Raw genomic sequence first — 27,355 nt, forward strand, 5'->3', positions numbered from 1 at the left:
CATTTACCTACCATACGAGGGACAGACTGAGATCCCTTGTTCAAAGTATTCTCGGTATATAAAGCTGCTCTGGCTTGAGAACTTCTGGTTTTAATATTAGGTTATATTTTCATTTGTTCGACAGAATTTGCATTAAAAGATCTGTTTTGATGGAGTAGTAATTTGGTAGGCTTCTTACCAACATCACATGCTGGACGAGATACCATGACCAACACTATAAATCTCCCTGGGTGGAGCCCTAACATTCCAACAGCATCAGGTCAATCTCCTGGACCAGGGACCACCCCCAGAAAGGCAGGCTTGCCTTAAACCATGCTAATGAATAGACTAAATAATTAATTCCTTGTACTAGGGGCCAACTCAGGCTTCCTGAGTCAATGATGAAGACTGCGTAAAAGATTAGGTCAAAGAGAGACCAAAACTCTGCAAGGCCGATCACCTTGTAGCTCCCTCTGTCACTCTGGGGTCTTGGTGCTGTCATCTGGGTTCCAGCAGGATTGGGGAGCCTCACCTACCCAACTCTGTCATTTCTGTCACCTGTGGCCTCTCTGCTCACTCATTAGCAATACAATCCAAAAGCTTCATTTAATCCTTCCTCTGGGAACCTCACAAAGATGGTAAACAGTTATTTATCAGCAAACTGTCCCCAAATAAATCACTAGGCCGAAAATGGAAAAATAGTTTAATATTTTTATAGCACAAAATAAACCAAGACAGGAATAAGCAATGAGTTAATTCACAAAGCCCTAAGTTTCCCATCCGTGACCCCTGACTCACTGGATGCTGTGAACGAGCGGGGATGCAGTCTTTCTATGCTGCTCCAGGCTCAGCTGGACCACACATCCCAGAGTCTCCACGGGCTCTCATCATGACTGTCACAGACACTGAAGCCACCACGGCTGCAGCTCTGGAAGACACCCCTCCACTCTGGAGATACTTCAGGTGGCCTCGGCTCCTCTTAGACTAGACTTCTGACTTCGTTTTTCCTTCTGACCCTGGATCCGGAAGAGCTTCTTCCTCAGGTCCTTCTGCCGCCTCAGCTTCTCCTCCTCCTCCTTCTGCTTCATCTTCACATGCTCCTTGTTGTGCAGGTGTCTCTGCTCTTTGGCCTTCTTCATTTTCTGACCGTGTATTGTGCTCAGAGCATCTAGCAGAGCCAAGACCTGACAAGACAAAAATGGTGAGCACAAGCCAGTCTGAGCCTGCCTGTCACCTAGTCAGGACTTCACTACAATTGGCTTGATGGTATCAAACAGACTCGATCTGAAGTGGAAATTAATTCTGTGAAAATTCACCACAGCTTGCATTTGGCATGCATGTGTTTAGCTGTATGAAGAGAATCACCTCCACTTAGCCTGTATGGAACCATAGACAACTAGAAGTCGTCCACAGACAGGGCTGGCCACGCCCTACTCCCATGCAGGTGAAATGCAATGACGATGGATGCCACACAGCCTCCGTTTTCCCCCTAACTTCCAGTTCAAGTGCCCTGCGGAAGCCCGGCCCTTAAGCCCCTCCAATGAAGTCACAGAATACAAGGGAAACGACAAGTATGTTGTGGGGAGCACTATCTCTATAACCAAATGCAAACGGACGTCACTGTGGACAGTACCTTCCTCTCATGAGGTTCACGTATGACCGCCGGTCTCTGCCTGTCCCTTGGCACTTTGCCAGCCTTTGCTTGGGTCTTGGGTTTATTCTTAAATGGCAGAGCCTTCTGCAAGGCTTTGGGAATGTGCAGTGAATTAAAATGTTTCTTTTGCCTCAGGATTGGCTGAAAAGGAAAAAAAAACAGACTATGACATATTTATAGTATAACCTGTATGCACTTAAAACTATAAAAAAACCTCACGGAATGACTTTTCTACAAACTCAACCACACCAGCATCTGCTGCCTACCAGCAACAGGAGGGAAGTCAATCGCCATCAATTGACAGCCTCGATGGGCATCTACACAGATACGCAAAACAAAAGAGCTCACATATCACATTTACAGATCTGCTGAACCATCAACTGAGCCTACTTGAAACAGAGTGTAGCTATGGGTCTCCAACGGAACAGAAGGACAGATTCAAAGTTCATCTCAGTAGAGAACTTGGATTATCTTTGGGAATCTGGGGGAACAAGGACAGACTAGCTTTTCATTCTACCAATCTCTCTTCCTCAGCAGCCAAAGGTTAACTCCGATTCTGACAGAAGGAAGGCAGAGTAAGATTTAATCAGCACAAAAGGCACAATTTAAACACTGAATTCTGTTTAAATTAAATAGCATATTTAACCACATAATAGATATTTAACCACTTCAGAAATTACTGATAAACAGCAGTTCAGCAGGAGAGAAGCCAGATGTCAGAACCAAGTATGTGGAGAACAACTCTTGTGCTTCTATTTTCTCTCTAAAGACATCACCCACAGAGTCTTTCAAAATCTTGGTTAAAAAGAACTCAGAAAAAACTACCCCCAAAAGAAGGTAGAGCCTCAGTGAAGAAGGCAGGTCCCTGGAGACAGGTCTTAAAAGTCAGTACTGGTCCCACTTTCTATCCCTCTGCTCCCCACTGTGTCTGCAATGTGACCAGCCATCTCTTGGTCTTGCTACCATGATGGACTCCATCTCTTCTTAAACTGTGAGCAAAGACCAAGCCTTCCTCCCTAAGCTGGTTCATACCAAACATTTGGTCACAGCAATGCGTTTAGTCAGTAATGGACCCAGCTGACAACCCCAGAGCACACTGATCAGCACACTACACTGAAACTGAGTACATGTGGAGCCTGGAGCGTACCCCATCTCTGTCTGACTTTAGAACACTCCAGGTACCCAGAAAAGAAATGTGGATTTAAAAATGGCAGAAATAACTTTTTACCTAACGCACACAGAATAGCTAGGTGAGTTTTTGAAAATCAGATATTACATGCTGCCTAGCCAGATACAGTTGGAGTTAAGTGCACCTAAACAAACCTAAGTGAGAGAGAGGCGAGGGACAGAAAATATCTAATGCCACAGTCACCCGGAACTGACGACACCCACACTCTTGCTATCCACAGCCTAACCAACAAGACATCTGAAAAATAGGAAATAATAAAAACTCTCCACTTACATCATCCTGCCTGACTACTGGCAGCCTAACTGACTGCCGTGTCTTATGGAGTCCACTCAAAGACCTGGCTACTGCAGCCATTAACACATCCTGGACCAACGCCCAAGCCGTTCCATGCACTAATCTCTGCCCCTCAGCTTCCTTCAGCCCCACATCATCTTTTTTTTTTTTTTTTTTTTTTTTTTTTTTCAGAGCTGGGGACCGAACCCAGGGCCTTGCGCTTCCTAGGCAAGCGCTCTACCACTGAGCTAAATCCCCAACCCCATCCCCACATCATCTTCCATCAACACCGGAAAAAACAGATTAGGTCAGAACTGCTACAGAGGGGGCTGGATGATGGCTTATCCATTAAGAGCGCTTGCTGCTCTTCCTAAAACCCCAGGTTCAGTTTCCAACGCTACAACCATCCATAACTCCAATTCCAGGATAGCCAATGTCTTCTTCTGACTTCTGGAGGTACCAGGCACACAGATGGCAAGGAAAACACCATCCTTATAAAAATAATAAAGTAATTTAAAAAAAAATGTTACAAGGAGACAAAGATACGAATGATAACGTGTAACTGACTGCCAACACAACTGTAAACATGCAGTGCACCCCACATATATGTACTTAAATATATGCATGTGCCACAGACAAAAGTTAGGACGGGCAAAGTTCTTAACCGAAGCCCTCAAACTCTGACACAGCTACAGGGAAGCAGCAGGTGGATCTTCAACACACTGGCATAGGCAAGTCACTCAGGACAAGACCAGTAACTGACAAGTGGGACCTCGTGAAATTTAAAGAAAACTGTTAACCAAGTGAAAAGACAGGCTACCATGGAAGAAAATCTTTGCCAGCTACACATCTGGCAGATGACTAATAGAAAAAAGAACTAAAAAAAAGGGGGGGGGGGGAACAACCCCTCCCACAAGAAAAGAAGCTGAATACAGACTTCCTAAAAGAAGCAATAAGTAATAAATTATTCTTAGAACTGTCCAACATCCTTAAACAGAGGGGAAATGCAAATTAAAACTACTTTGAGATCCCATGTCACCCCTCAGCACATTATCATCAAGAGGAAAAAAAGGAAGACTAAACTGTTTAGCCAGTGTGGAATTTTCCCAGAAAGTTAAGAATAGGTCTTCCATATAGATGACCCGCTATCCCACTCACGGGCACACTCAGGGAGATCTCCACATACATGACCCGCTATCCCACTCACGGGCATACACTCAGAGAGATCTCCACATACATGACCCGCTATCCCACTCACGGGCATACACTCAGGGAGATCTCCATCAGACTACAGAGGGGCCTGTCTTCATGGTTACTGCAGCTCTCTTCACAACTGCAGGAAGAGAACACCAAGGACAGCCTGCGTGATGATGAGAACCAAGGACGACATCTACGATCTACACTGATGTCAATTCTCAAAAATATCAGACAAAATGGAATCCAAAACTAAAAAGCATTTCTCTGACTACATGTAGGATGCATTCCTAGAATGCACGGAAAACCAAACAGATGGTTTTGTTTACTGTTACTGGGATTTAAAAAAAAGCCACTTATGGGAAAAAGTTTATTTGGGCTCACCATTATTGTGGGGATGACAAGGTGGTAGGAACTTCAAAGAGCCACTACCCAGTCAAAAACAGAGAGCAAAGGAATACAGTGTTCAGCTGGCTTTTTCTACTCTTCCACAGTTCGGGAATGTACCATGCAATGGTGGCCTCCACGGCGGGCAGGTCTTCCAACCTCAATCAACATAGCCAAGACAAGCCCACAGGCCAAGCTGACCTAAACATGTCTTCCCTGAGACTCTCCTCCCAGGTGGTTCGGAGACTGTGTCTAGCTGACAATTAAACTAACTACCACAGTGGCAGCTAGCATTAGCAGAATGGGAGATAAAGACCCACATGGCCATCTCAACCAATAAAAACAAACCTAAGTCCAGCACCCTTTCCTAACAAGAAAGCCTGACTGAGGAGCCACTGGCATCTGATAGCTTTTGGGGAGAAAGAGATTGTTCTGTAGGTCTAGCCAATGGTAGGAGACAGCCTATTGCCTAGACCCACATGGATTCAATAGGCTCTTCTGTAAAATAAAGAAGAGGACATGAAGGAGGGAGTGAGATTTGTTGGAGGAGGTTCAGGGATATCTGGAGATGGATATGATCAAGATACACAATACACATATATGTGTATATACGCACACATAATTATATGTATCCTATTACTTATATACACATACTGTGTATACGTTCCAAAGAATAATGGAATGTTTGGAAACTTGTACTACTAGGCTATTGTAATGAAGACAGTTTGGTATTAGAATGAAAACAGAAACACAGATCATCAGTATCGAAGTGACTACAGACACACGGTCATCTTGCTATAAGAAAGGGCAACGAGAGGTCACAAGGCAGCCTTGTCCATGAATACAGAAATGGTAGCTCATTAAAAATACAAAGTAAACTCTTAGTCATACAGCTAAAAGAACTCAGAGCGGCTAAATGTTAGACCCAACCCCTAAATGTTTTCCAGGAGAAAAGTACCTAGATTTTTTTGGATAGCGCACCAAAAAACCCAAAAGCTCTAAGAGAAATCACATTAAAGTAAAAAGCTTCTATACTACAAACCGACCAATCAATCAGCAAAAGGTAAACCTTAAATAGGAAAAGACATTTGTGAGCTGCCTACCTGTAAAGGGTCAGTGACCAAAACATGAAAAGAACTCTCAGGCAAATCACACAAAAACCAAGTAACTGGGGCAGGGAACCAGCTCAAGCTGACAACGCTGTCACTGTGTGAAGCCCTGGCCCCGTCCCGCAAGCCTCTGGAAAACAGCCTGTCAGGACAGTGTGCAAAACCCTGAGCAAGCACCTCTGCAAAGGAGACAAAGAGCACGATGGGGAGGGAACGGGGGGGGGGGGGGGGGGATGGAGGTCAAAGGACACGAAATGACAGAAATGCAGGCTGAGTGTGACAATACCCAGAGGAAAGACCTGTTATACACAAGAACCAGAGTTTATATCAATCTTTTGTGTTCAGGATTATTGAGGTGAAGGGGTGAGATGGCAGAAATGCTCACTGGCTTCACTCACAGTATGTCACCATATGTCATTAATAACCCTCAAACACAACGAGTTGTTTTTTTTTAATTTATTTTTTTTAAGATTTTATTTTATTGTATGAGTACACTGTAGCTGCCTTCCGGTTCTGCCACACCAGAAGAGGGCATCAGATCTCATTACAGATGGTTGTGAGCCACCATGTGGTTGCTGGGATTTGAACTCAGGACCTCAGGAAGAGCAGTCGGTGCTCTTAACCACTGAGCCATCTCTCCAGCCCCACACAACGAGTTTTAATTTCATTTCTAATTCTGAAAAAAGCCACTGCCACCGTTTTTCTATGTTCCTTCCCCCAAACAGCAAACAAATACATAATTGTTCAAATTGAATATTTAGCATTAGACTTAAAAACCCACCTCATAAAAATGAGTCATTACACAGTGGGGGCTGACTCAGAGCAAAGCATGGAGTTCAATTCCTAACACGGTAAAAATTGAAAACCACACAAGTAAAGCACCCGTATGATACAGTCTAGAAACACAGGCACACGTGACCTTTACCTTATACAATGAATCCTTGTTTGGCTTTAATTTGATTCCATGGGCAAGCCTCAGCTGATGCGTTGTCCGCATTCCTGACCAGGTGTCTTTCTCACCCACTGGCTTCAACAAAGATGTTACTGGATTATAGAAGGCCGGAATGGAGACAGGATACCAAGTTCGCATGAAAACAATATCTAGGAGAAAAGTTTCAAAGATTTGTATCTTAAGCAACACATACACACAGACACAGACGCACACAGATACACACACACACACACACACACACACACACACACCCCCCCCAATACCTCTACCTGGTTAACAGTGTCGAAACTTAACAGTTAGACTGTGATACTGACTATAATTAAATACCACAAAGATCTGGGTGTGAGCCCAGCCAGTACAAATACCATGTGAGCCAGGTAGATATAGGACAGTCCAAATGGACAGAGCTGGAACTGCCTGGCCTTCTGAATATGAAAACCCACTCTAATCAGCAGCAGCTGGACTCAATAATGAATGGTAACAGTGTCCTGAACACACCACAAAGGATCCTTACCACTCATTAGCAACTTGTCCTCAAAGCTAGCGCGGAAGGCCCCTTCTGGAGCCCGGAGTGCTTTCTTGATCTGTCCCCTTATTCCACTGACAGTTCGAATGACAGCACCTTCAAATTTGGCTACTTCCAACGCAGAATTAAACATTCCCTACAGGCAAAGAAATAAAAACACTCACAGACATGCATTACCACTCACAGCTTTGCTTAAAAATCAAAAACCAATTCACTAAAAGTGAAAGTACATCAAAAAATATAAGGTTCAACTTCATTAACATTCAAAACCTCTCTATGAGCTCATCTGCATGCTTGTTACAGGAGGAAAGAGGGATTTACAGGTGGGAACTGGCCTGGACAATCTCCGTATCTTCTTTTGTGCAGAGCTGAGAACCAAACTCTAGGCTTTACAAGCACTCCATCACTAGGTACCTCCCTCCACACACAAGCACTGTATCACTAGGTACCTCCCCCCACACACAAGCACTCCATCACTAGGTACCTCCCTCCACACACAAGCACTGTATCACTAGGTACCTCCCCCCATACACAAGCACTCCATCACTAGGTACCTCCTTCCACACACAAGCACTCCATCACTAGGTACCTCCCCCCACACACAAGCACTCCATCACTAGGTACCTCCCTCCACACACAAGCACTCCATCACTAGGTACCTCCCCCCCACACACAAGCACTCCATCACTAGGTACCTCCCTCCACACACAAGCACTCCATCACTAGGTACCTCCCTCCACACACAAGCACTGTATCACTAGGTACCTCCCTCTGACACACAAGCACTCCATCACTAGGTACCTCCCTCCATACACAAGCACTCCATCACTAGGTACCTCCCCCCCCATACACAAGCACTGTATCACTAGGTACCTCCCTCCACACACAAGCACTGTATCACTAGGTACCTCCCCCCATACACAAGCACTCCATCACTAGGTACCTCCCCCCACACACAAGCACTCCATCATTGAGCGCCATCTCTATCTTAATGGAGACTCCTTTCCAAAATAAACTTTCAAACAATCCTCTCTGAATACTGTGAAGGTGATTGAGTGTGAAGTCTACTGAAATCTTACTGTTTGCTACAAACTGTTTTGTCTACTTTCTATTGAACACTTAGACAAATTCAGGATTTTTTTTTTCTTACTAACACAGCTTTAAAGTAATAAGAAAACCCAGTGTTGGCTCGGGGACAGTTTCACAAAGAAGTCACACTGCAGTTACTAAGAATCTCTGCCTTTAAAGACAGGATAAATCAATTTAAAGAATACAAAAATACCAAATGTCAAGATTTCCAATACTCTTCTAAAAACTTTAAATCTATACTTTAAAAGTACAGGAAAATCTGCTACTAACCCATTTGATGATTCACAGTCTAAACAAAGGCACACTTGGACTCCTGTCTAACAGGACCCATGCCTGTGGACAGTGTCTACTTGCCACACAGAGGAACTTGTAGCTAAGACGTTGGTCTCTGCCTTGAAGACGGCCCATTACAAACAAAAGCATCTCAAAATGCAAAAAAGGAGCTCCACACTGGATGCTGTTGGCTGTAAATATTTCAGGTAAATACAGGGTCTTCCACTCTTTCTTTAACAATATCTACGTTTACAACATGAATATATGAATATACAGACCTTAATAAATGAAGTATTCTTGAATATTTTAAAAGGAAAACCAGTTAGCTTTAATTTTTTCACGATTTTTATGGATTTATCCAGATCAAGGACAACTCCAGTGGCAGCGATCCGAAACTCAGGCTAAAAGGAACCCAAAATTAAAAAATATGACTAACAGGAAAAGAAAAATTACAATTCTCTATAACGTTATAATAATGCCCTAATCCTTTTACTTAGTTAGCTATAAAAGGCGGATTTTCATTTATATTCTCACTAGATACTTACTTGTACTTCGTTTGCCTGAGAAGGTTGAATAGCCTAGGCTCACCGTATGTGGCAGAGGATGTCCTAGAACTCTCGTCTCCCTGCCTCCCCCACCCTAGCTGTGAACCAGGATCTTCAGTGTGCTAAGCCACTGCTGCTAACTTGAACTTTCTCCAGAGAGTGAGTTCATGGTAACAGTTTCAGAATATCATCAGTTCAGAACCAAAGGAGAAGGCAAGTCCAGGTGCAACACTTAAAAACGAGAGGTTGGACCTCCAGGTGATTGTCTGTTTAACACTCTTTTTCCTGCGCACAGTCAATAAATGAAGCTTGTTCTGCCCAGGCAAAGACAACTCTGAAGTTACTTTGTCCACACAGTGCTACTAAAGGACAGCATCACGGCTGCAGGGTTATGAGGGATCCGCAAAATGTAGTTTAATATTGAGTATCCAGTGAACACTGCTTAAATATTTTTTAAATAATTTCAAACAAGGCACAAAAATATACAATGCCATGGACGCCATTACAATCCTACCTCTCTCAAGACCCCACACTCTACTTAGGAAAGCCAGGCAGGGCAATGCCCACCAGGAATGCTAACAGTCAGACGGCTGAGGCAGGAAGACTGTGAGTCTCTACCAGCCTGGACTACATATCAAGCCTTGTCAGAAAGAGGAAGAGAAAAAGGCAGAGGGGGTGGGGAGGGTGGACAGATGGGCAGGTGAAGGATGTGGGAAGATAAAAAGCAAGGAGAAACTAAGTGTGACATATTAAAAATATCTGGCTTCCAACTCAGCTTTATGAACACAGTTTATACTCTAGTTCATCTGCATAATCGATAAAGAATGCATCTCTGATATTTACCATTGCGCCACTGACAGACTGTATCGCCAAAAACCCAGTTCCTTGTGGGGTGATAGGACCTTAAAGAAAGCAGAAAAGGAAAAACCATAAACCACATATTTTACTCCAACCCTGTTTCTCAAGGAAACAAATCTTTTTAAGTTGGATTTCAAGACAGGAAAAGAACAAAACTCTAGGTATAGCATGAATAGTATAAACTGTTCTTATAATTAGTATAATCAATTTACCCCAAAAAGTTGCTCCACAATGCATGTGCTGCGGGGTGTATTTCAGAAGCCTCTGTCTTCCATTGTGGTCTTCGATATAATACAGTGGGATAGTCTGAAACCTCCTCCATCCCACAGAGAAAATAACTGGGTCTCGAGACTTGAGGATTTTCTTATACCAGCGATGTTTCTTGAGGCGCATCTGGAGACATAAACATCAGATAAAACATAGTGCACATCCACATAGCCCATCTCCAAGCTTGCGGCAAAGGGCGCCTACCTGCACATATCCCACAGTGCCCTCACTGTTGCCCAAACCACCCAGAATAATCGGGTAGTGTGGGTCAAAGTTCTGCACAAATTCACAGGGGATGTTTTCAATCTCAATCCGGACATACATGCCAGGCCGAAACCCTTCATACTGAACTCTGGTTTCATCATCTTGATCTTCAAATTCAGCCTGGTTAAGCTGCAGATGAGATAAGGAGACAAAATCAGAAGCACAATAAACTAGTATTCTTAATAAACATTAAATTAAAATTTTAAAAATACAAAGAAACAAAGGACACAACAATTTAGGTTTTATTATAATAAATTATATCCACTCTGCTTCTATACTTTAACATATACCAACTGTGTTTTCTGTGGCTCCAAGTCACAGCCACTAACTCCAAAAAGATCCCTGAATGGTGTCTTGGGTAATCTCCTCACTCTCCTGACTGTCAATCATTTTACACATCTCTACTCATCAACAGTCTAAGAACAGTAAATACATCCTCCCTTTTCCTCACTCTTAGCCCAGGCTACCCCTGAGCTTCCAATCTTCTTGTCTCAGCCTTCTGAGTGCATGAATGAGTCACAGTAGTACAGCCCCATGCTGGGCCATAAACTAAGATGAAATATCATTTACCTTACAGTCCTCAGTCACACTTGTGCCTGGAAGGCGGCTGTGACAGCACAGGAGACATCTACAGATTATCTGACCACACCCCTAAATGCCAAACTTCCAGCTCCCAAAAATCTCCCTTTTGTTACTTTTCTCAAAACCTTTCTTTTGAGTCTTCTTTTCACCAACTGTTTCTCCCTCCATTTCTCTACTTCACTTTGACCAAACTCCATGTTTCCTATGAGTCAGTGTCTAGACCATTAGCTGCTGTTCTCAGAGCCGCTTTCACACACCACCGCAGAAAGCATTTGTCAGCCACTGCAGACTTCTGCCAGCCTTATCCAATGGTCACTTCTTTCCCTAGTATAGCGATGACAGCAGTAAGATCTGAAGTAATGTATCGCTGGCTTCTAACACACCTACTCTCTGAAATTTCTGTCTGTTGGCCACTCTCAGCCCTATTCCCCGCCACCATTCACAAACACAGTCCTGTTCTCCTTCTGTGCTAACTTCCGAGGTTACCTTATGGCCTGGAGAATCCTGAGTCCGATGCATCAGGGCCGTGATGGAACTTAACACTGTCTGAGAAGCATCGCTAACCTAATCAGCTCAAACAAAGCTGCACTAACTAGAGACTCCTACCCTACTGTGAGAACTGAAGTTTTCAGGGACTTCCAGGGGTATCCTTCACTCACTCTCTACCCCTACACAGTCTACCCAAAAACCTACTTGTGCATTCTTTGAAAAAATTACATCTAGACCTCACCTGAACTGTTACCTCCACCCCAACCTTAACCCCCACATCCTTTCAAAGAGTGATCATGAATGTCTCCTTCTACCCAAAACCTTCCATAGGCCCCATATAACGCAGAGGAAAACACAAAAGTCCTGTACAATGGTCCCACAAGATTTTAAACTGTAAATAACTTAAAACACAGGCTACAAAGATCATCTATGTATGTTTTAGTCACTCCTGTTCAAAGTCAACATAAACTAGTAACCCCTTCTTCACTTCTTCACACTGGAGAAGATCTAGACTGAGCAAAGCCTGTCAACTGCATTTTCAAGTTTAAAGGAATTCTCAGGGCTTCCACCAACAAAGTGCAACTCACTCTCCATGAAGCCTGTGTACAGCTTTGCATCTGCGTCTGGGTGAAATCACCACCTCGAGCAGCCTTAGGCAGGAGCACCCCACTACCTTCCCTCTGCGTGCATTCCTCTCCAATCTGCATGTCCTTTCCATGCACTACCCTTCTGAACATCAACCAAGATGTGTCCAACACTCTCCTGAAAAGAACTTTGTACACATATGCCACACGGGTCACCAATCAGCTACTCACTGAAAGCAGTAAGAAGTGATCAGAATCCGAGGCTATACTTGTCCTGTCTCAGGTCAATGTGTCAGTGCCAGGAGATGCAGTCCAGCACCACTACCAGCAGCCTCTCCTTTGAAGGGCCTTCCCCTTGGGTAAGCCAGACCTTTAACTAGGCCACGGAAAAGAACTTCGGGGCAATTAGAGAAAGGTTAAGCCACTGAGTTTACTAGGTATTTCAATTAAGAGTGTACAGCCACAAGTCGGGGGTGCGGATGTCTAGAGTGAGTCATACTTAGCTGTCTCTATTATGGCAGATAACTCTCTGCATCTTTGTAAGTTACATTTTTCCCCAAATGATGTAATTTACAAGGTATCAACCTTAAAACCTGACATTTATTTAAGTGAAGATCTATATGGGTTGGCTCACGTACTCATCTTAAAGGACCCTCTTCTGTGTCTTGGGAGATGGCTCAGTGAGTGCCTGCTGTGCAGGCACAAGGAGGACCTTTGTTTGGACCCCAGAACACACATTAAAAAGTCAGCATGGCCATGCATGCCTATAACCCAGCTATGGGAGGGTAACACCGGAGGACTGCTGGAGCTTGGGGGACACCAGCAGAGCTTCAGCAAGGGACTGTCTCCAAGGACTATGGCAGAGATGACAGAGTGAGACACATGTTCTCTTTTGGCTATGCACACAGATGCACTCATTCAGGTACACACACACACACACACACACACACACACACACACACACACACACACACGCATGCACACAAAGAGCGAGAGCGAGAGCGAGAGCGAGAGCGAGCGAGCGAGCGAGAGAGAGAGAGAGAGAGAGAGAGAGAGAGAGGAGAAAGAGAGAGAAGCATCTTTCCTTTGTAAACAAAATTTTAAAATGGTTTTTATGGGATGCACTGTTTAGATTTATAAACCAGAGTGCTAACACATTTAAACTCAAAGTCACGACCATTTGGACTGAAATAAACATGGTCTGAGGGTTCTTCCTTCTTGGGGTATTGTCTTTGTAGGCGGTTTCATTTCATCAGCTGTGCTGTTTCTTGACTCCTACTACAAAATGATCCAAGATGGTGACAGCCCTTCCCACATGCCCTTAATCTCTCTCTTTCTAGCCTGTCTCGAGTGCCCGAGCTCCTCAGAAGTAGAGGCCATGTTTCATCCTTACTGCTTCCCAAGCAGGCAGTGCTTGGCACAAAAGTGAAGCTGATACTTTGGTGAGACAGAAGAAGCAGCTAAGTTCTGAAGAATCCCATCACACAATTCCAACCTGGGCACTCAAAGGCGAGCGAGGAGCAGGTGAGCAGGTGGCACTGCCTTGGCAGGCAGGCAGGGCTGTCACTTACCTGTGCTTGTCTCTGCATCTCACCCTTAAGATCATCAAAGTACGTGCTTTCTCCTTCATCGTACTCTGCATCAAACAGCTCCTTCAGCTTTCTCTTCTTGTTCAGATGCTTTTCCCTAGCACTCTCCTCCTCAGCTGGGCCAGTTTCTTCCTTCACTTCCTCTTCTTCTTCTATGTCTTCACTCTAGAATTTCCACATACAAGCACCGAGAAGCTTATGAAGACCTTTCCTTAGATAAACCAAGCACATTTGTACATAATGTTTGAGCTACGAGACTCTCTGTTATGATCATCGCAAACAGACTTGGGGCTGCTCCAGGAGACCGCCAACAGCACTGTCATGTGTGAGATAGCAAGTGTCTTCCAGCTAGACGCTCCAAGACACTGTTCAAAGTACTGTCAGGAACAATAAGAAATTTTTTAATGATGCTTTTAAATTTCATTATTGGATGACGGCAAAAGAAACACAAGTAAAAAGCATGTTGGTGAGTGACTCCAGCATGGAGGGAGGACAGTGGGTAACCGTAGTCTGTACAGTGAAGCATTCGTCTGTGTCCGCTCTTTAGGAAGCTATCTGTCCGTCTGACGGGGAAGTCGGGATCTACAGTCCCTAAAGCAGATCTTGTCAGTACACGCTGACTAGAATCGAGCTAGCAGAGGCTACATCACAGCCATACCTGAGTATCCAGGCCCGGTTTTCCCTTGTGCACGTCCCCCGTTTCTAGGTCTTCAAAGTCACCATAGAGCTCTTCTGCAAAAGAGCATTTAAAAGTCTGTTCTGTGACACTAGCACTGCCCAGCCCTGCCAACCTGTGCTCTGCACTCCAAACCCCACCTCTGTGTTCCCATCACTATACACACCAAGAGGCTTAACTTTACATTGTTTTAAAAAGAAGTATTTCGTTATTTGCTTAGGGGAAGTGAACAGACTTGAAACCTCACTTAGTTAAGGGCTATCACTTAGCTCACTCACCTTTCACAGCTAAGTAACAGACACTGTGAGAAGCAAGTGCAGCCTTGAAGGTGCAACTCCAAACCACCATTGCAAAGAGTAAGAGAAAAGACACAGCCTGCGTGAAGTGTATGAGAGAAGTCAACACAACACATCATGTACTGAGCCTTGCGGAGAGGCTGAATAAGTACAGAACCTGGAACAAAATTAGGGGCTCACAGCAATGCTGAGCTCATGGCAAGGGTTCATTAATTCATCTTTTTGTTTACTTTAAGAGCTTTGTGCTCTTCCTGTAAGTGGCCAGAGGTGACCTGTGAAGATGGTTCACTACTCCTTTGACCCAGAAAACCCCACAAAATCATGCAAATCAAGAAGCTCAAACCTTCGTGTTCACTTTAAGAACACCCGGGAAACTGCCCAGGCCATCAAGGGTATGGATACCCGCAAAGCCACCAAGTATCTGAAGGATGTCACTTTAAAGAAGCAGTGTGTGCCATTCCAGCGGTAAAATGGTGGAGTGGGTAGGTGCACCCAGGCCAAACAGTGGGGCTGGACACAGGGATGGTGGGCAAAAAAGAGTGCTGAACTTTTGCTGCACATGCTTAAAAATGCAGAGAGTAATGCTGAACTTAAGGGTTTGGATGTAGATTCTCTGGTCACTGAACACATCCAGGTGAACAGGCACCTAAGATGGCGCCAACGAACCTACAGAGCTCATGGCTGCATAAACACATCCATGAGCTCCCCCTGCCATACTGAGGTGATCCTCACTGAGAAGGAACAGATTGTTCCAAAGCCAGAAGAGGAGGTTGCACAGAAGAAAAAGATATCCCAGAAGAAACTGAAGAAACAAAAGCTCATGGCACAGGAATAAATTCAGCATAAATAAACGTGGATAAATTTAAAAAAAAAAGAGCTCTGTGTTCAGCTACAGGACACCCTCTTTAAAATAAACAAGTCAAAAATGCTTTAAGGAGGGTGACATTTACTGTTATTAAGATATTCACGTGGGGCTGGGGATTTAGCTCAGTGGTAGAGCGCTTACCTAGGAAGCGCAAGGCCTGGGGTTCGGTCCCCAGCTCCGGGGAAAAAAAAAAAAAAAAAGAACCAAAAAAAAAGATATTCACAGGGTTGGGGATTTAGCTCAGTGGTAGAGCACTTGCCTAGCAACCGCAAGGCCCTGGGTTCAGTCCCCAGCTCCGGAAAAAAAAAAAAAAAAAGATATTCACATAACAGGAAGCTCTTATTTACAATAAAAACTATAAAATGCAAGCATAAAACTAAAACCATGTTGCAAATTTACACACTAGAAAAATAAAACAGAGCTGCTGCCACAGCTCAGAGAGCAGAGGTGCCTGCTGCCATGCCTGAGGACCTGAGCTCAGTCCCAGGACTCACCAACTCCTAGAGGCCATCTCTGTCCTCCGCACCCAAGAGAGGGCACTTTCCTGTGACTCCCTAGAGTCCATGTAAACAAAAGCCTGGGGGCCTGCAATCCCAGTTAGGGAGGCAGATCCCTGGGTATTGCTGGGCAACCAGCCTACCACACTTAGTAAATTCAGGGAAATAGGGATCAGGTGTAAAAATAAATAAACAAATGAGAAGGTAGCGTCTGAGGAACACCACCTCAGAAATGACAACTAACTCTGTCCCGGTCTCCAGAGGCAATGTGCACATCAAGCATACAAAGACACATGCAGCCCTTACCGTCTTCTGCTAAGAGCTTGGCTGCATCTTTATCATCTTCCCATTTCCCAGTCACAAAGCAATCTCTGATGCTGTTCATAACCTGACACAGAGAGTCAGCACTGAGTTAGTTTGAGGATGACAGCAGACAGCAGTTTGCCTCTGACTCTTCTCAGGACATTCCAAGCTGGCCCTGGTGGCGCACACCCCTAGCATCTGGGCTGTCGGGACAGGAGAACACTGGAGCTCAGCCTGGACCACACAGTGAGCTCTGTGCCGTATGCCAGGTGTACAGACAGGAAGACAGCAGCAGTCACTGGGAACGACGCTTGATAGCATTAGCTATCTGGGAAATGCAAACAGTGACATGATGACCCATTTCTAGTGTGGCTAAAATCAAAAGGTAGGTAAAAGTCGTTCCTGGTGAAGACATAAACCCCAGATACTGCTGGTGGGGACGAAAACTGCACAGCTGTTTGCACAGCTTTCTATTTTAAGAATGGAGACTATGAGGGAAAACTTGTTTTCTCTAATCTCATCAACAGGCACTAGCACACCGTTCTGATAGTTTTGTTCATGACATAAATGAGATGAGCAATACACAATTTTCCTGATTTTATTCCTTCAACCAGGGGCTAATTCTCTAAGAGGAATGCCTTTATAGACATCAATAAAGAACGTGAGAGGTAGCATAGGGTGGATATGATCAAAACACATGATATACATATAGGAAATTATCAAATAAGCACTAGGTTCCTAGCCACCTTTCCTGGAAAAAGCACTTCTTCCCCCGTCCCCGCCTTCTGCCCACCGGTAGCCATCTGCAAAAGAACAAGCCTCGCTCCAGACCTGAACCCTTCATTTGGGAAGCATCCCTGCCTGCTAAGTCTATTCTTCCCCTGCCATGTGTGCAGGCCAGCTCCACGTCAACTTGACACGAGTATCGGGGAAGGGGGGCCTCAGTTGAGAGAATACCCCTACTGGAGAAGCCTGCGGGCAAGCAAGCAGTGGTGCGCTTTCTGGATTGACAGCTGATATGCGAGGACTCAGCCTGCTGTGGCAGTGCCACCCTGGGCTGGTGGTCTGGGTACTAACAGAAAGCAGGCTGAGCAAGCCCTGAGAGCAAGCCCCTGGGCAGTTCTCCTTCACGGCCTCTGCATCAGTCCTGCCTCTGCATCGTGTTCCTGCCCTGGCCTCTCTGGCTAGTAGACTGTGAGCTATACGTTGTTTTATCACAGCAGGAGGAACCCTAAGACAACAAGTAAACTTATACACACGGTTTTAAATGAGGAGGAGAAAGGTCTCAAATGTTAACAGGTCGTTCATATGTAGTAATGTTAGTAACATGCACTTTTTAAACTCTCCTGCTTTTGATATGTACCTTTTACTCTAAATTTTCCATCACTATAACACCCCTACACACACACACACACACACACACACACACACACACACACACAGAGTTTCTATTTACAACAAAATCTATAGGAAGTTTCTCACTCTCCTTTAAAGTCCCAAGTTGCTTTTGATCATGGTGTTTTACTCCCACAATAGAAACCCTAAGACATGGACCCAGTTACCATCTGCAAACACCTAGGCTTGTTCTAGACCAAGGCCCACAGACACTCTGTTTCTGAGACATCCCTGCTGGGTAAGTGGCCTCCTCCCTTTACCATCCCCCGCATCCTCCCTCCCCCCAGACTGTTACCATCTCCATACCCACTAGGCCTAGCTCCAGTCCAAGGCCTTGGAGTCTGCTTTCTTCAAGAGCCATCACTGGTGAGACACCTCCCATCTCTGACATTTCCAACTGTCTGTGGCTAACTCTGCACCCACAGGCTTAGCTCTTGACCATGGGCTGGGAGCCATTTTTTTCCTGGTCCAATTATACAACTCATCCATTAATTTTATCTGACCTAACTCAGGTCATACATCTGCCCTGGCCCAATCAAAGGAAGGCCAAATTGTCACTTTCAAACACATAACCAGAGAAAGAACTCCATATGCCCAGGCAAAATCACCCAAACAAAAGATAACATGAACAGGCATGTTCCCATCTAACCCAGAAGTCCTATAGAGGGGTTCTCTAATGAGAACCACCTACACGGACCCCAGGACACAGAATTTAAAGTATAATCACAAACTATCAAAGAATTCAAGAAATTGAAGAAGGCATGAAAACTTCATTAAACTCCCAAGGGTAGCAATAAACACCTGAGTGATGTCCAAGAAAATCCAAATTCATGGGTGAATGAAAAGATAAATCACAATTTGAGAGCAGGATTCAATAAAGAGACACTGAGGTGAACATAAGCAGAAATGACGAAGGAATTAAAAAACAAAAAACTTCAATATCCTGATCAGAAAGCTGAAGGGAAGCCTGGCAGGTCAAGTGAATCAGCAGACGGAGCGCCAGGATTCAGAGATAAAGCAGAAACGCCGGGTGAAAGAAGCCAAGAATATGAAATGATACTAAAGCACAGGAAAGGAACATCTGGGAAATGTGGGGCGCTATCAAAAGACCACATCTTCTAATTACAGGCACAAACGAGGGGACAGAATCCCACATCAATGACAGAGACCAGATCTTCAAAAAGATCACAGAAGGACACACCCAAGCAGATACAGAAAGCACACAGAACACCAAACAAGGCCAGAAAAGAAACACCCCACAGCATATCATGGTCAAAATACTAAGGCTATAGAACAAACGAAAAACCACTGGAAGCTGCAAGAGAGAAAAATACAAGTCTCCTATAAAGGAAAACCCATCAAAGTAATACTTGATTTCTCAAAAGATGTTCTGATCCTGGAACAATGCGCCCCTGAAGACCACAACTGCCGACCAAGACTACTGTACTCAGTAACGTCTGCTACGGCTGAGAGGAAAAAACTTCCCAGGATCCAAACAGCCTGAAAAAATGCATTTCCAAAGACAGAAGAAAAAAAAAAAAGAGAGAGAGAGAGAGAGAGAGAGAGAGAGAAAGAAAAGCTTAAACAGAAACAGAAGAAATACTTTAAACTGACGAAGGAAATAAGCAGCCAAGAGACTCTAGGAAGAAAACAAAGCTCAAATTTAATGAGATACAAAGTAGGGCTAAGAACACAGAGTAACAGAAAAGCAGCACACTGATGCCGGCTCCATACTCCCTTCCATAACTGCTCTATCCACAGCCGGAACCTCCAAAGGACACAGGCCGGCCGAAGGGACTAAGAAGCAAAACCCATCCACCGGTTATCTACAGGAAACCCATCTCAGCTTTCAGGACCGTCACCACCCTGAAGTGAAGGAGGGAAAGAAGTGTCCCAAGTATCTAGATGGACCAAGAAGCAAGCAGGTATTGCCATCACATTATCTGAGAAAACAGACTTCAAACTCAAACTAATCAGAAGAGATAAAGAAGAGCCCTTCATTTTAATCAAGGATCAATATCAGGAAAAGATCACATGCAGCAAACTCTGCTATATGAGACAAACCCAAAGCCAACACTATCCTAAACAGAGAAAACCTGGAAGCAATCCCATTAGAGTCAGAAATGAGGACAGAGCTACGCACTACCCCCTTTTCAATATAGCACCTGAAGCTAGCCGGAGCAGTAAGGGAAGAGCTGGAAATTAACAAATAGGAAAGGAAGTCAAATGATTCTTATTTGCAAACAATATATTTATTGTACATGAGAGCCCAAAAATCCCACCAGAAAGCTTCTAAAACAATCAACAATTTCAGCAAAATGGCAGAGTAAAGAATCAACTTAACAAAAAATCAGTAGTTTTTCCTACACAACCAAAAACATACCTACTGACAAAGACAGGGTTGCGCTCCATTAACCACAGCAGCAGAGTCAACAAAATATCTTGGAATAAATCTAACCAAGGAGGCAAAAGACCTCTATAATGAAAACTTCAAATCTTTGAAGAAACAGGCTAGAAAGTGAAAAGACGTCATGTGTTCATGAATTGCTAGAGTTAATATTATGAAAATGACCATATGACCAAAAGTTACTTACAAATTCAATGCAATCCCAATGAAAATAACCACTACACTCTTCTTCACAGAAGTAGAAATAAAGTCTTAAGATTCCTATGGAACCAAAAAAGATCCCAGAGAGCCAAAGGAACCCTGAACTTAAAAAACCTAAAGGCAGCAATGCTCTCACACCAGTAGCTGAGCATTCCTTCCTCTCCACTACAACACAAGTTCAGAGTCCGGTTAGCTTCAGAACCAGTCACTGCTTATGTGCAGTAAGCACTCTGATACAGGGAAACTATCTACTACAGAAACTAGAAACAGTGACGAATATGCAATGCTGAAGCCAGACAATGCTCTTCTAAAACAGTTCTTTAGCTTCATTGCATTTGAGTGTGTATGTGAGGGAGGTAAGGGGACGCTAGAGACTGAGTTTAGGGCGTGCAGATGCTAGGTAAGCCCTCTGCCACTGGGACACCTCCAGCCAATCCTTCCCAAAGTCAACAGGCCATTCAGCGTTACCTCCTCTAAATCCCAATCATGAGGTGCCTCCACATGAAATCTGGAGCAGTCGAGAGAGTCAGCCTTGTGCTTACACCCTTTATCTGGCTGGCTGACACGGAACAGCCCTCCGAGCTCTTCTGAGGCATCGCCATCCTCATCTTCATTATCCTCTGTCACTAAAGAGAAGATGAGAATAAAAACTTCAGTCCTAGAGGGCTCCTTGCCCTGAACTAGTTAAACCACACTTCTTTAGAATTAAAGGGATGGTGGGTCTCTGTTCATTACAGACATGTAGTATCCCTGAGCCACTCACCCACTAAAAGCCAAAAGGTCAAAAATCTACCCCCTAAGGTGTCTGGGAGACTTATCCTCTGGCAAAGCAGCAGCAGAGACCACGGAGGAGTAAAAGTACTGGAGCTGGGGAGGGGAAGCTCTCAAGCTCTTACAGAAGACCTATGCAGAGCTCCCGTAGAACTTCCCATCACTAAATGTCTAGAAGCAAAATCTAAATGAAAATCAGTACAGATCACTCTCCAATTTTCTTATCAAAGGGCAACTTATTTCTGCATTTTTTTTCAAAAAGAACTTATAAATAAGCTTAATAAATTATAAAAATAAGAACACAGGGCTCTTGTTCTCACAAGGGGGACACCTTTCATCGTTCTAACACTAAATTATTTAACAGACAAACAGAACTCATGAAGGACTTTATAAACTGACATAATGATTGTCAGTCTCATTAAAGCTGCAATATATACAACAGCAATGCACGGTCCTTGTGACATGATTATCAACACCTGAGGCCAACAAAGGCTCAGCAGGTAAGGGCGCTTAGCTCACGAGCCTGGGGACCTGGGGACCTGAGCTGGAGCCTGAAAACCCATAAAAAGGTGGAGAACCAGCTCCACACATTGGTCCCCTAGCCTCCATGCATACACTTGGCGCCAGTGCTCTCCCACATCATAAATGTACACGCATGCATGCATACTGCGAGTAAATAAAAAGTTTAAAATATGTTGTAAAAATGTCTGGTAAATACATAAAAGCTGAGAGCCAAAAATAACGGAGGTCAAAATCTACTCCCAATCTTCATGTCAATGTCCTCTCTTCCTTTTCAGAAAATACTCTAAGTACCTAAACCCTTTTGAGCTCTAAACCAGTCCTTTACCTGTCCCATAAATCAGCTTTCGAAGATTCGGAGCTGCTTGCTGCTGCCTCAGAAACGCTTCCGCTGCTTTCCTGGAGAGGTCTTCCTTCCACTTGAGGGCACCTGAAGAACCAACACCTGGTTACAAATGCTCACTGCCCCCGCCTCAAACCCCAGAGCTCACCCAATCTCAAACATGCTCATGACAGTTCAGTAGTCACCAAACCCAAAGAGCAGATGCAAAAATGTAAAAGTCCTGTTAATAACAATCGTCTGAGTCCCAAATGTATACTCAGTCCAAGGACACCTGGCCCTCTGGAGGAATTACCTGACGTTTCTACAGAGCTGCTATTTTCCTCCTTGTGATCTTCTTCCTCTTTGAGTAAATTTTCAATGTCGCTGGTCTCATCACCCACGTTCTCTGACTCGGGTTTCTGTCCTCTGTGCTGCTGAGGATTTGTTCCCCCAACCTCTTTGTGTTCTGAGTCTTCTTCCTCTGAACTGAGTTCAGATTCCTCAGACTCATCTTCAGATGGAAATACCTCTTCGGCTGTACAGTGACCAGAATCAGAAGTGGTGAGGGCTGCTTTTCTCACTGGGGAAGGCTTCTGTCCATCCGGATGGGGCCCCCACTGGTGAGCTGCTGGCGGTCTTGCCCCACGAGCTCCTCCAACAGAGCTGGCTTCCCCAGTGTCCCTCTCTCCTGTGGAGGCACCGTCAGCACTGCTTTCATCTGCTTCCTCTGCCTCCTCCTCTCCCCCAGAGCTTCTCTCAAGATCATCATCGCTATCAGCGAACGCCGGCAAATCTGCCTCACTGTCTTCTTCCTGCTCCTCAAGTTTTGGTCGTTTGTGTCCCCTAACAGTTGTGTATTTACAGCTGCTGCTTTTAGCACCTTCTTCCTCTTCCACCTCATCATCACTAGAGCCATTTTCCATCCCGTCATCGTCCGACATTTCATCTTCATCTCCTTCACTATCGTCATCTCCAGACTCTTCTTCCGTGTCTCCAAAAACGGCTTTCCGACGCACTCGGCCCGTTTCCACGTCCACCTGCTTTTCCTCCTTTGGCATCCACAGCCTACATTTCAATAAATAAAAACCAATTCAAACTGAGAAGTACGTAGCTAAGGTCAGTGCACTATGCAAAGAACTGGGAGGCTAAGACAGGAGGGTTCAAGGTTCTAGTCCTGCCTGGGCTCAGGATAAGTTAAGACTTGATGTGACTTAAGACACAGTAACCTAGTGAGACCCTGTCCCCGAATAGAAATTTAAAGAAAAAAAGGATTAGAGTCAGAGTTTGCTGGCAGAACTCTGGCCTGGTCTGCGCAGAGTCCTGTGTTCATTCCTCAGCATTTACTAAAGAAAACAGAACCATCAGAGTTCCAAAACGACGGCACAGAAAATTGATGACAAGTACTTAAATAATTAATAAGCAAACTCATAGCTCCCTAATGACACACTTGCAAAGCAGTTAATAGAGAGAACATGGAGATTCTTTAAGAAATAAAACAATTTCTATTTTAGGAAAAGTATTCAAAAGGGAAGTTAGTATTTAGTACATCTTCAAAACTGATTCCAGGTCTAAAGGACAATGTAAGCTTGGGTCACCCTGTTGTGTCAGAAAATACTATGCTCATTTGCACAGACTAGGATGTGCCTAGAAGACACAGGAGACTCATCACTGAGGGTCAAACCTGGGACAACGTAGGCATCAGAGAAAAATGGAAGCAATGGGAAGGTAAAACATAAAACAAAACCAAAGTCCAGTCAGTCGTGCAGGGAGAAAATCAAGCAGGGAGAAAAGGCCTTTGTTAGAGAAAGTAGCTGACCAGAGTTCAGAGCAACTCTGTGGGTCGCTGATTCGACCTCTGTGTGTTGCTGAGTTTGTAGAGTAAGGTACGGGCTGAGGAGATGCCTCAGTAGTCCGGAGCACTCAGTGATCTTACCGAAGACCTGGGTTCAGGTAACTGGTACAGAATCATTGAGATGCTAAAGCTATGAGATAAAATTAAAACAAAACAAAGCTATCCAATGTAGTCTTACATATAAAACAGTGAAGCCATCAATTATAAAAATCTAAAGTATACCACAAGACAGTCCCTAGTCAGAAGCACAACAAAACAATAACTACATAAAAAATGCATAGACAAAGAAAATGCTCACAATATTTAAATTTTAGGTTATTTGTTATGTATATGTTTGTGTGTGCCTACAGAGTTTATGTATATCGTGAGCATGTACGTGGCCAAGGCTGCTGGAGGTCACGAGACCCTGGAACTGGAGTTATAGGCATTTGTGAGGCAACAGCCGGGCAGTGAGCACTGAACCCAAGTCCTCTGCAGAAGTAGGAAGTGCTCTTAACCAGTGAGCCGTCTCTCAAGCCCTGGGAATAGTGACCCTTAAATGTGCTCTTTAATCTTTCATATTACCATGCTAAGCAATAATGCGTATTATACTAAGCTATCCTGTACACAGTTTATCATTTTCAGATTGGTTATGAGGCATGAGTTAGAACAGAAGTCAATGTTCAGCAAGCACCCACTGAGTGTAATGGTACCCAAGTCTACACGCTCCCAGTCCAGGCTGAAAGATGAGCTGTGTCAGTAGACACCGGCCACGGTAATAAAAAATAAGTATGAAACACTTTCAGAGACAAGGCACGTGCCTTTGGACAGACCCTGAATAAACATCTAGACACTACTCTAGAATCTCAGTCACTGAAAGATATCTAAGTGGTCTCCTAGAAAATTAAAAGCAATCAATAGAAAAGTTTGAATAGGATTTGAACATTACTCTTTATACTTCTGTTAAAAACAAGTCTTGTCTTTTACTAAAAGTATTATTATATAATGTTATATAAATAAAAAACTGTCAAGAAACACATGAATATTCACAATAAACCAAAAGTTCTGTCAAATCCCATCAAAATAAAATCTGTAACAGTAGAACGGTAGGTAATATAATTTTTACTTTAACTTTTTAAAATTAAAGATTAGGTAGGAAAAGAGCCGGTACCATATGTCACCGGGTAAAAGCACTTGCTGCCAAGCCTGACTTTCTGAGTTTGAGTCCTGGAACCGACATGGTAGATAGAGAACCAACCTTAACCATCTGCGTTAATGTGCAGGCGCGCACACAGGGTTAAAACAAACAAACAAACAAACAAACAAGCTTGGCAAAATGGTGGACTTACCCTTGACTGTCGACGTCTTCTGACCCCAGAGGTCTGGAGTCAGAGAAAAGTGTCACTCTGCTTGAAGCCATCTTAGCATCGATACTGGCATGGGTGGAGATGAGGCTCTGGACCAGTTCATGTGTAGGGCCTGCTTCCTCCTGTCAAAGCCAGGAAAAATGTGCATGTGAGGACAGCAAGGACACTGGAAACATACTGGTTTCATCATTCTCACCACAGGCTAACGACAGCTCAGCAGTTACAACTGCATACTGCTCAGGCAGAAGGCCTGAGAATTCAGTTTCCAGCACAGCACCCACACCAGAAGTTCACAGCCAGCAGGAACCCCAGCACCATCTGGACCTGACATCTCTGCCTTTGTGGCCACCTGAACACACGCACACGCATCCATACATACATACAAACAGACACACAGACATAAAAAGTAAATTTAAAAAAATTATCTTATAGGTCTAAAAACCTTTCTCACTGTCTTAAGAAAGAGGAAAGAAAATTCTCATGACAAAGCCTAAAGTTGACCCCAACAATGCAAATGCTTCTCAAGCTCATGCAATACATCAATCCAACCTAAGCACGTAGCTGGGAAAACACCAGGTCTCAACACTGTAGGCAAAAACTACTTTAACTCAGTAAGATTACATTTCAAAAAACTAACAAAAACCTAAAGTCCCTATGTCTCCCAAGACTCTGGGAACACTGTGGGATACAGGGTAGAAAGAACCGGAGGACAGGAGTGATGCAGTGTACCCCTCTTCTGCACGTGGTTCCTACACAGCTGTGCTCTTCTACACAAGGTGGAGCTGTCGACATTCTCACTAAGGATGTGGCAAGGTTCTTGAGGCTCCATCCCTCCTGGAGGAGCAAATGGCAGGTAATGGCTACTGAGGGGGGAATCTTTGGTTTGTTTTAACAAGTAAGGGTGTTTTGCCTGCACATTCTCACCGTGTACCACTTTCATACTTTCAGGCCTGCAGAACAGAAGAGAGCGCCAATCTCCCTGGACTGGAGTGCTGTAAGTCACAACGTGGGTGCTGGGAAGGTCCCAGATCCTCTGGTAGTGCTCTTAACTTCTGTAGTCTAGGTCACAAATAACTCCAAACCTACTCTCATGCAAATAACCCCAATTAAACTCAGTGGATCACTATAAAAAATGGCCAGGAAGGAGAGTGGCTATGAGGGAGGGAAGCAAATGTGAGAGCAGCAAACCCATCATGTGCACATACGTGTCCACTAGGAGTAAGGAAGAGAAGGTAACTGGGGTGACAGATCACAGTTTATATAATCTACGCATACATAAAAATATCAAATAAGTACTGCAAAACAAGAAGAGTATCTCAAACTTCTTACACACACCTGGCTCCTACCTAGGGAAGTTCAACAGAAAAAGGAGGATAAATAACAAAGGATGTTTAATAAAGCCTCAAGAAATCACTATTTTAAATCTACCTAAAATTATTCATAATACATAAAAGTACATGTATAGATATCTTAAACACACATACACGATTAAAGATCTTAGATGAAGTATGCCACTTAATCTGACCCTATTCTTCACAAAAGTCACAGAATATCTAACAAAACCCCAATACCCAGGATGAAAAATTTCCACATGAGTGGTTGGTTGGTCAGGGGAGTCCGAGTGACTCCCACAACAATACAGGCCATTGCTGTTGCCCTTGGTTGCTTCTCAGAGGTAGCAGGTCCCTATTGCCAAAGATACTGCATACTTAGGACACAGAATTCGGAGGATTCAAACTGGATCCAACCTGAAAGTTTGTTCCTGAGATCTGGATTTCATAGCACCAGACAACACTAGGCAAACAAAGGAAGGAAGCAGTGAGCACTCATATCTGGGCAATAACCAACAGCTGCCTAACTGGACTTAAGGCCTGACCAACTGGAGGGAAGCCATGCTTGGTACTGGCAAGCTAACTAACTGGGGGCTAAGAGTCATGGATCTTAGAGGCCTTAGCACTACCACTTCACTAGACCAGCAAGACTATCAACTGCATTCTAAAACATATCCTTATCCCCACATATAAGGGTAGCTATCACACCTCATCAAAGGAGCCTCTCTTTATACCAAAGGGAGACCATTATAGAAAGCTATAACCACCCAC

General features: G+C 44.1%; 1 protein-coding gene across 2 annotated transcripts in view; it reads right to left on the reverse strand.

Annotated features, from left to right (window-relative positions):
- Positions 1 to 665: 665 nt before the first annotated feature.
- Positions 666 to 27,355, reverse strand: part of Bms1 (BMS1 ribosome biogenesis factor) — a 36,268-nt gene continuing 9,578 nt past the window's right edge. Inside the window, 15 exon segments of one of the 2 annotated variants that reach the window (NM_001100751.2) lie at positions 666 to 1,163; positions 1,613 to 1,774; positions 6,711 to 6,886; positions 7,252 to 7,399; positions 8,904 to 9,026; positions 10,014 to 10,072; positions 10,241 to 10,421; positions 10,500 to 10,688; positions 13,786 to 13,968; positions 14,462 to 14,535; positions 16,444 to 16,525; positions 20,912 to 21,069; positions 22,062 to 22,163; positions 22,369 to 23,120; positions 25,236 to 25,375. In NM_001100751.2, coding sequence (NP_001094221.1) covers positions 939 to 1,163; positions 1,613 to 1,774; positions 6,711 to 6,886; positions 7,252 to 7,399; positions 8,904 to 9,026; positions 10,014 to 10,072; positions 10,241 to 10,421; positions 10,500 to 10,688; positions 13,786 to 13,968; positions 14,462 to 14,535; positions 16,444 to 16,525; positions 20,912 to 21,069; positions 22,062 to 22,163; positions 22,369 to 23,120; positions 25,236 to 25,375 — 2,754 coding nt within the window. In that variant the 3' untranslated portion in view covers positions 666 to 938. 2 annotated transcript variants of the gene reach the window in all.

Source organism: Rattus norvegicus, chromosome 4 (assembly GCF_021556685.1).
Source record: "Rattus norvegicus strain SHRSP/BbbUtx chromosome 4, alternate assembly SHRSP_T2T, whole genome shotgun sequence".
NCBI classification, from domain to species: Eukaryota; Metazoa; Chordata; class Mammalia; order Rodentia; family Muridae; genus Rattus; species Rattus norvegicus.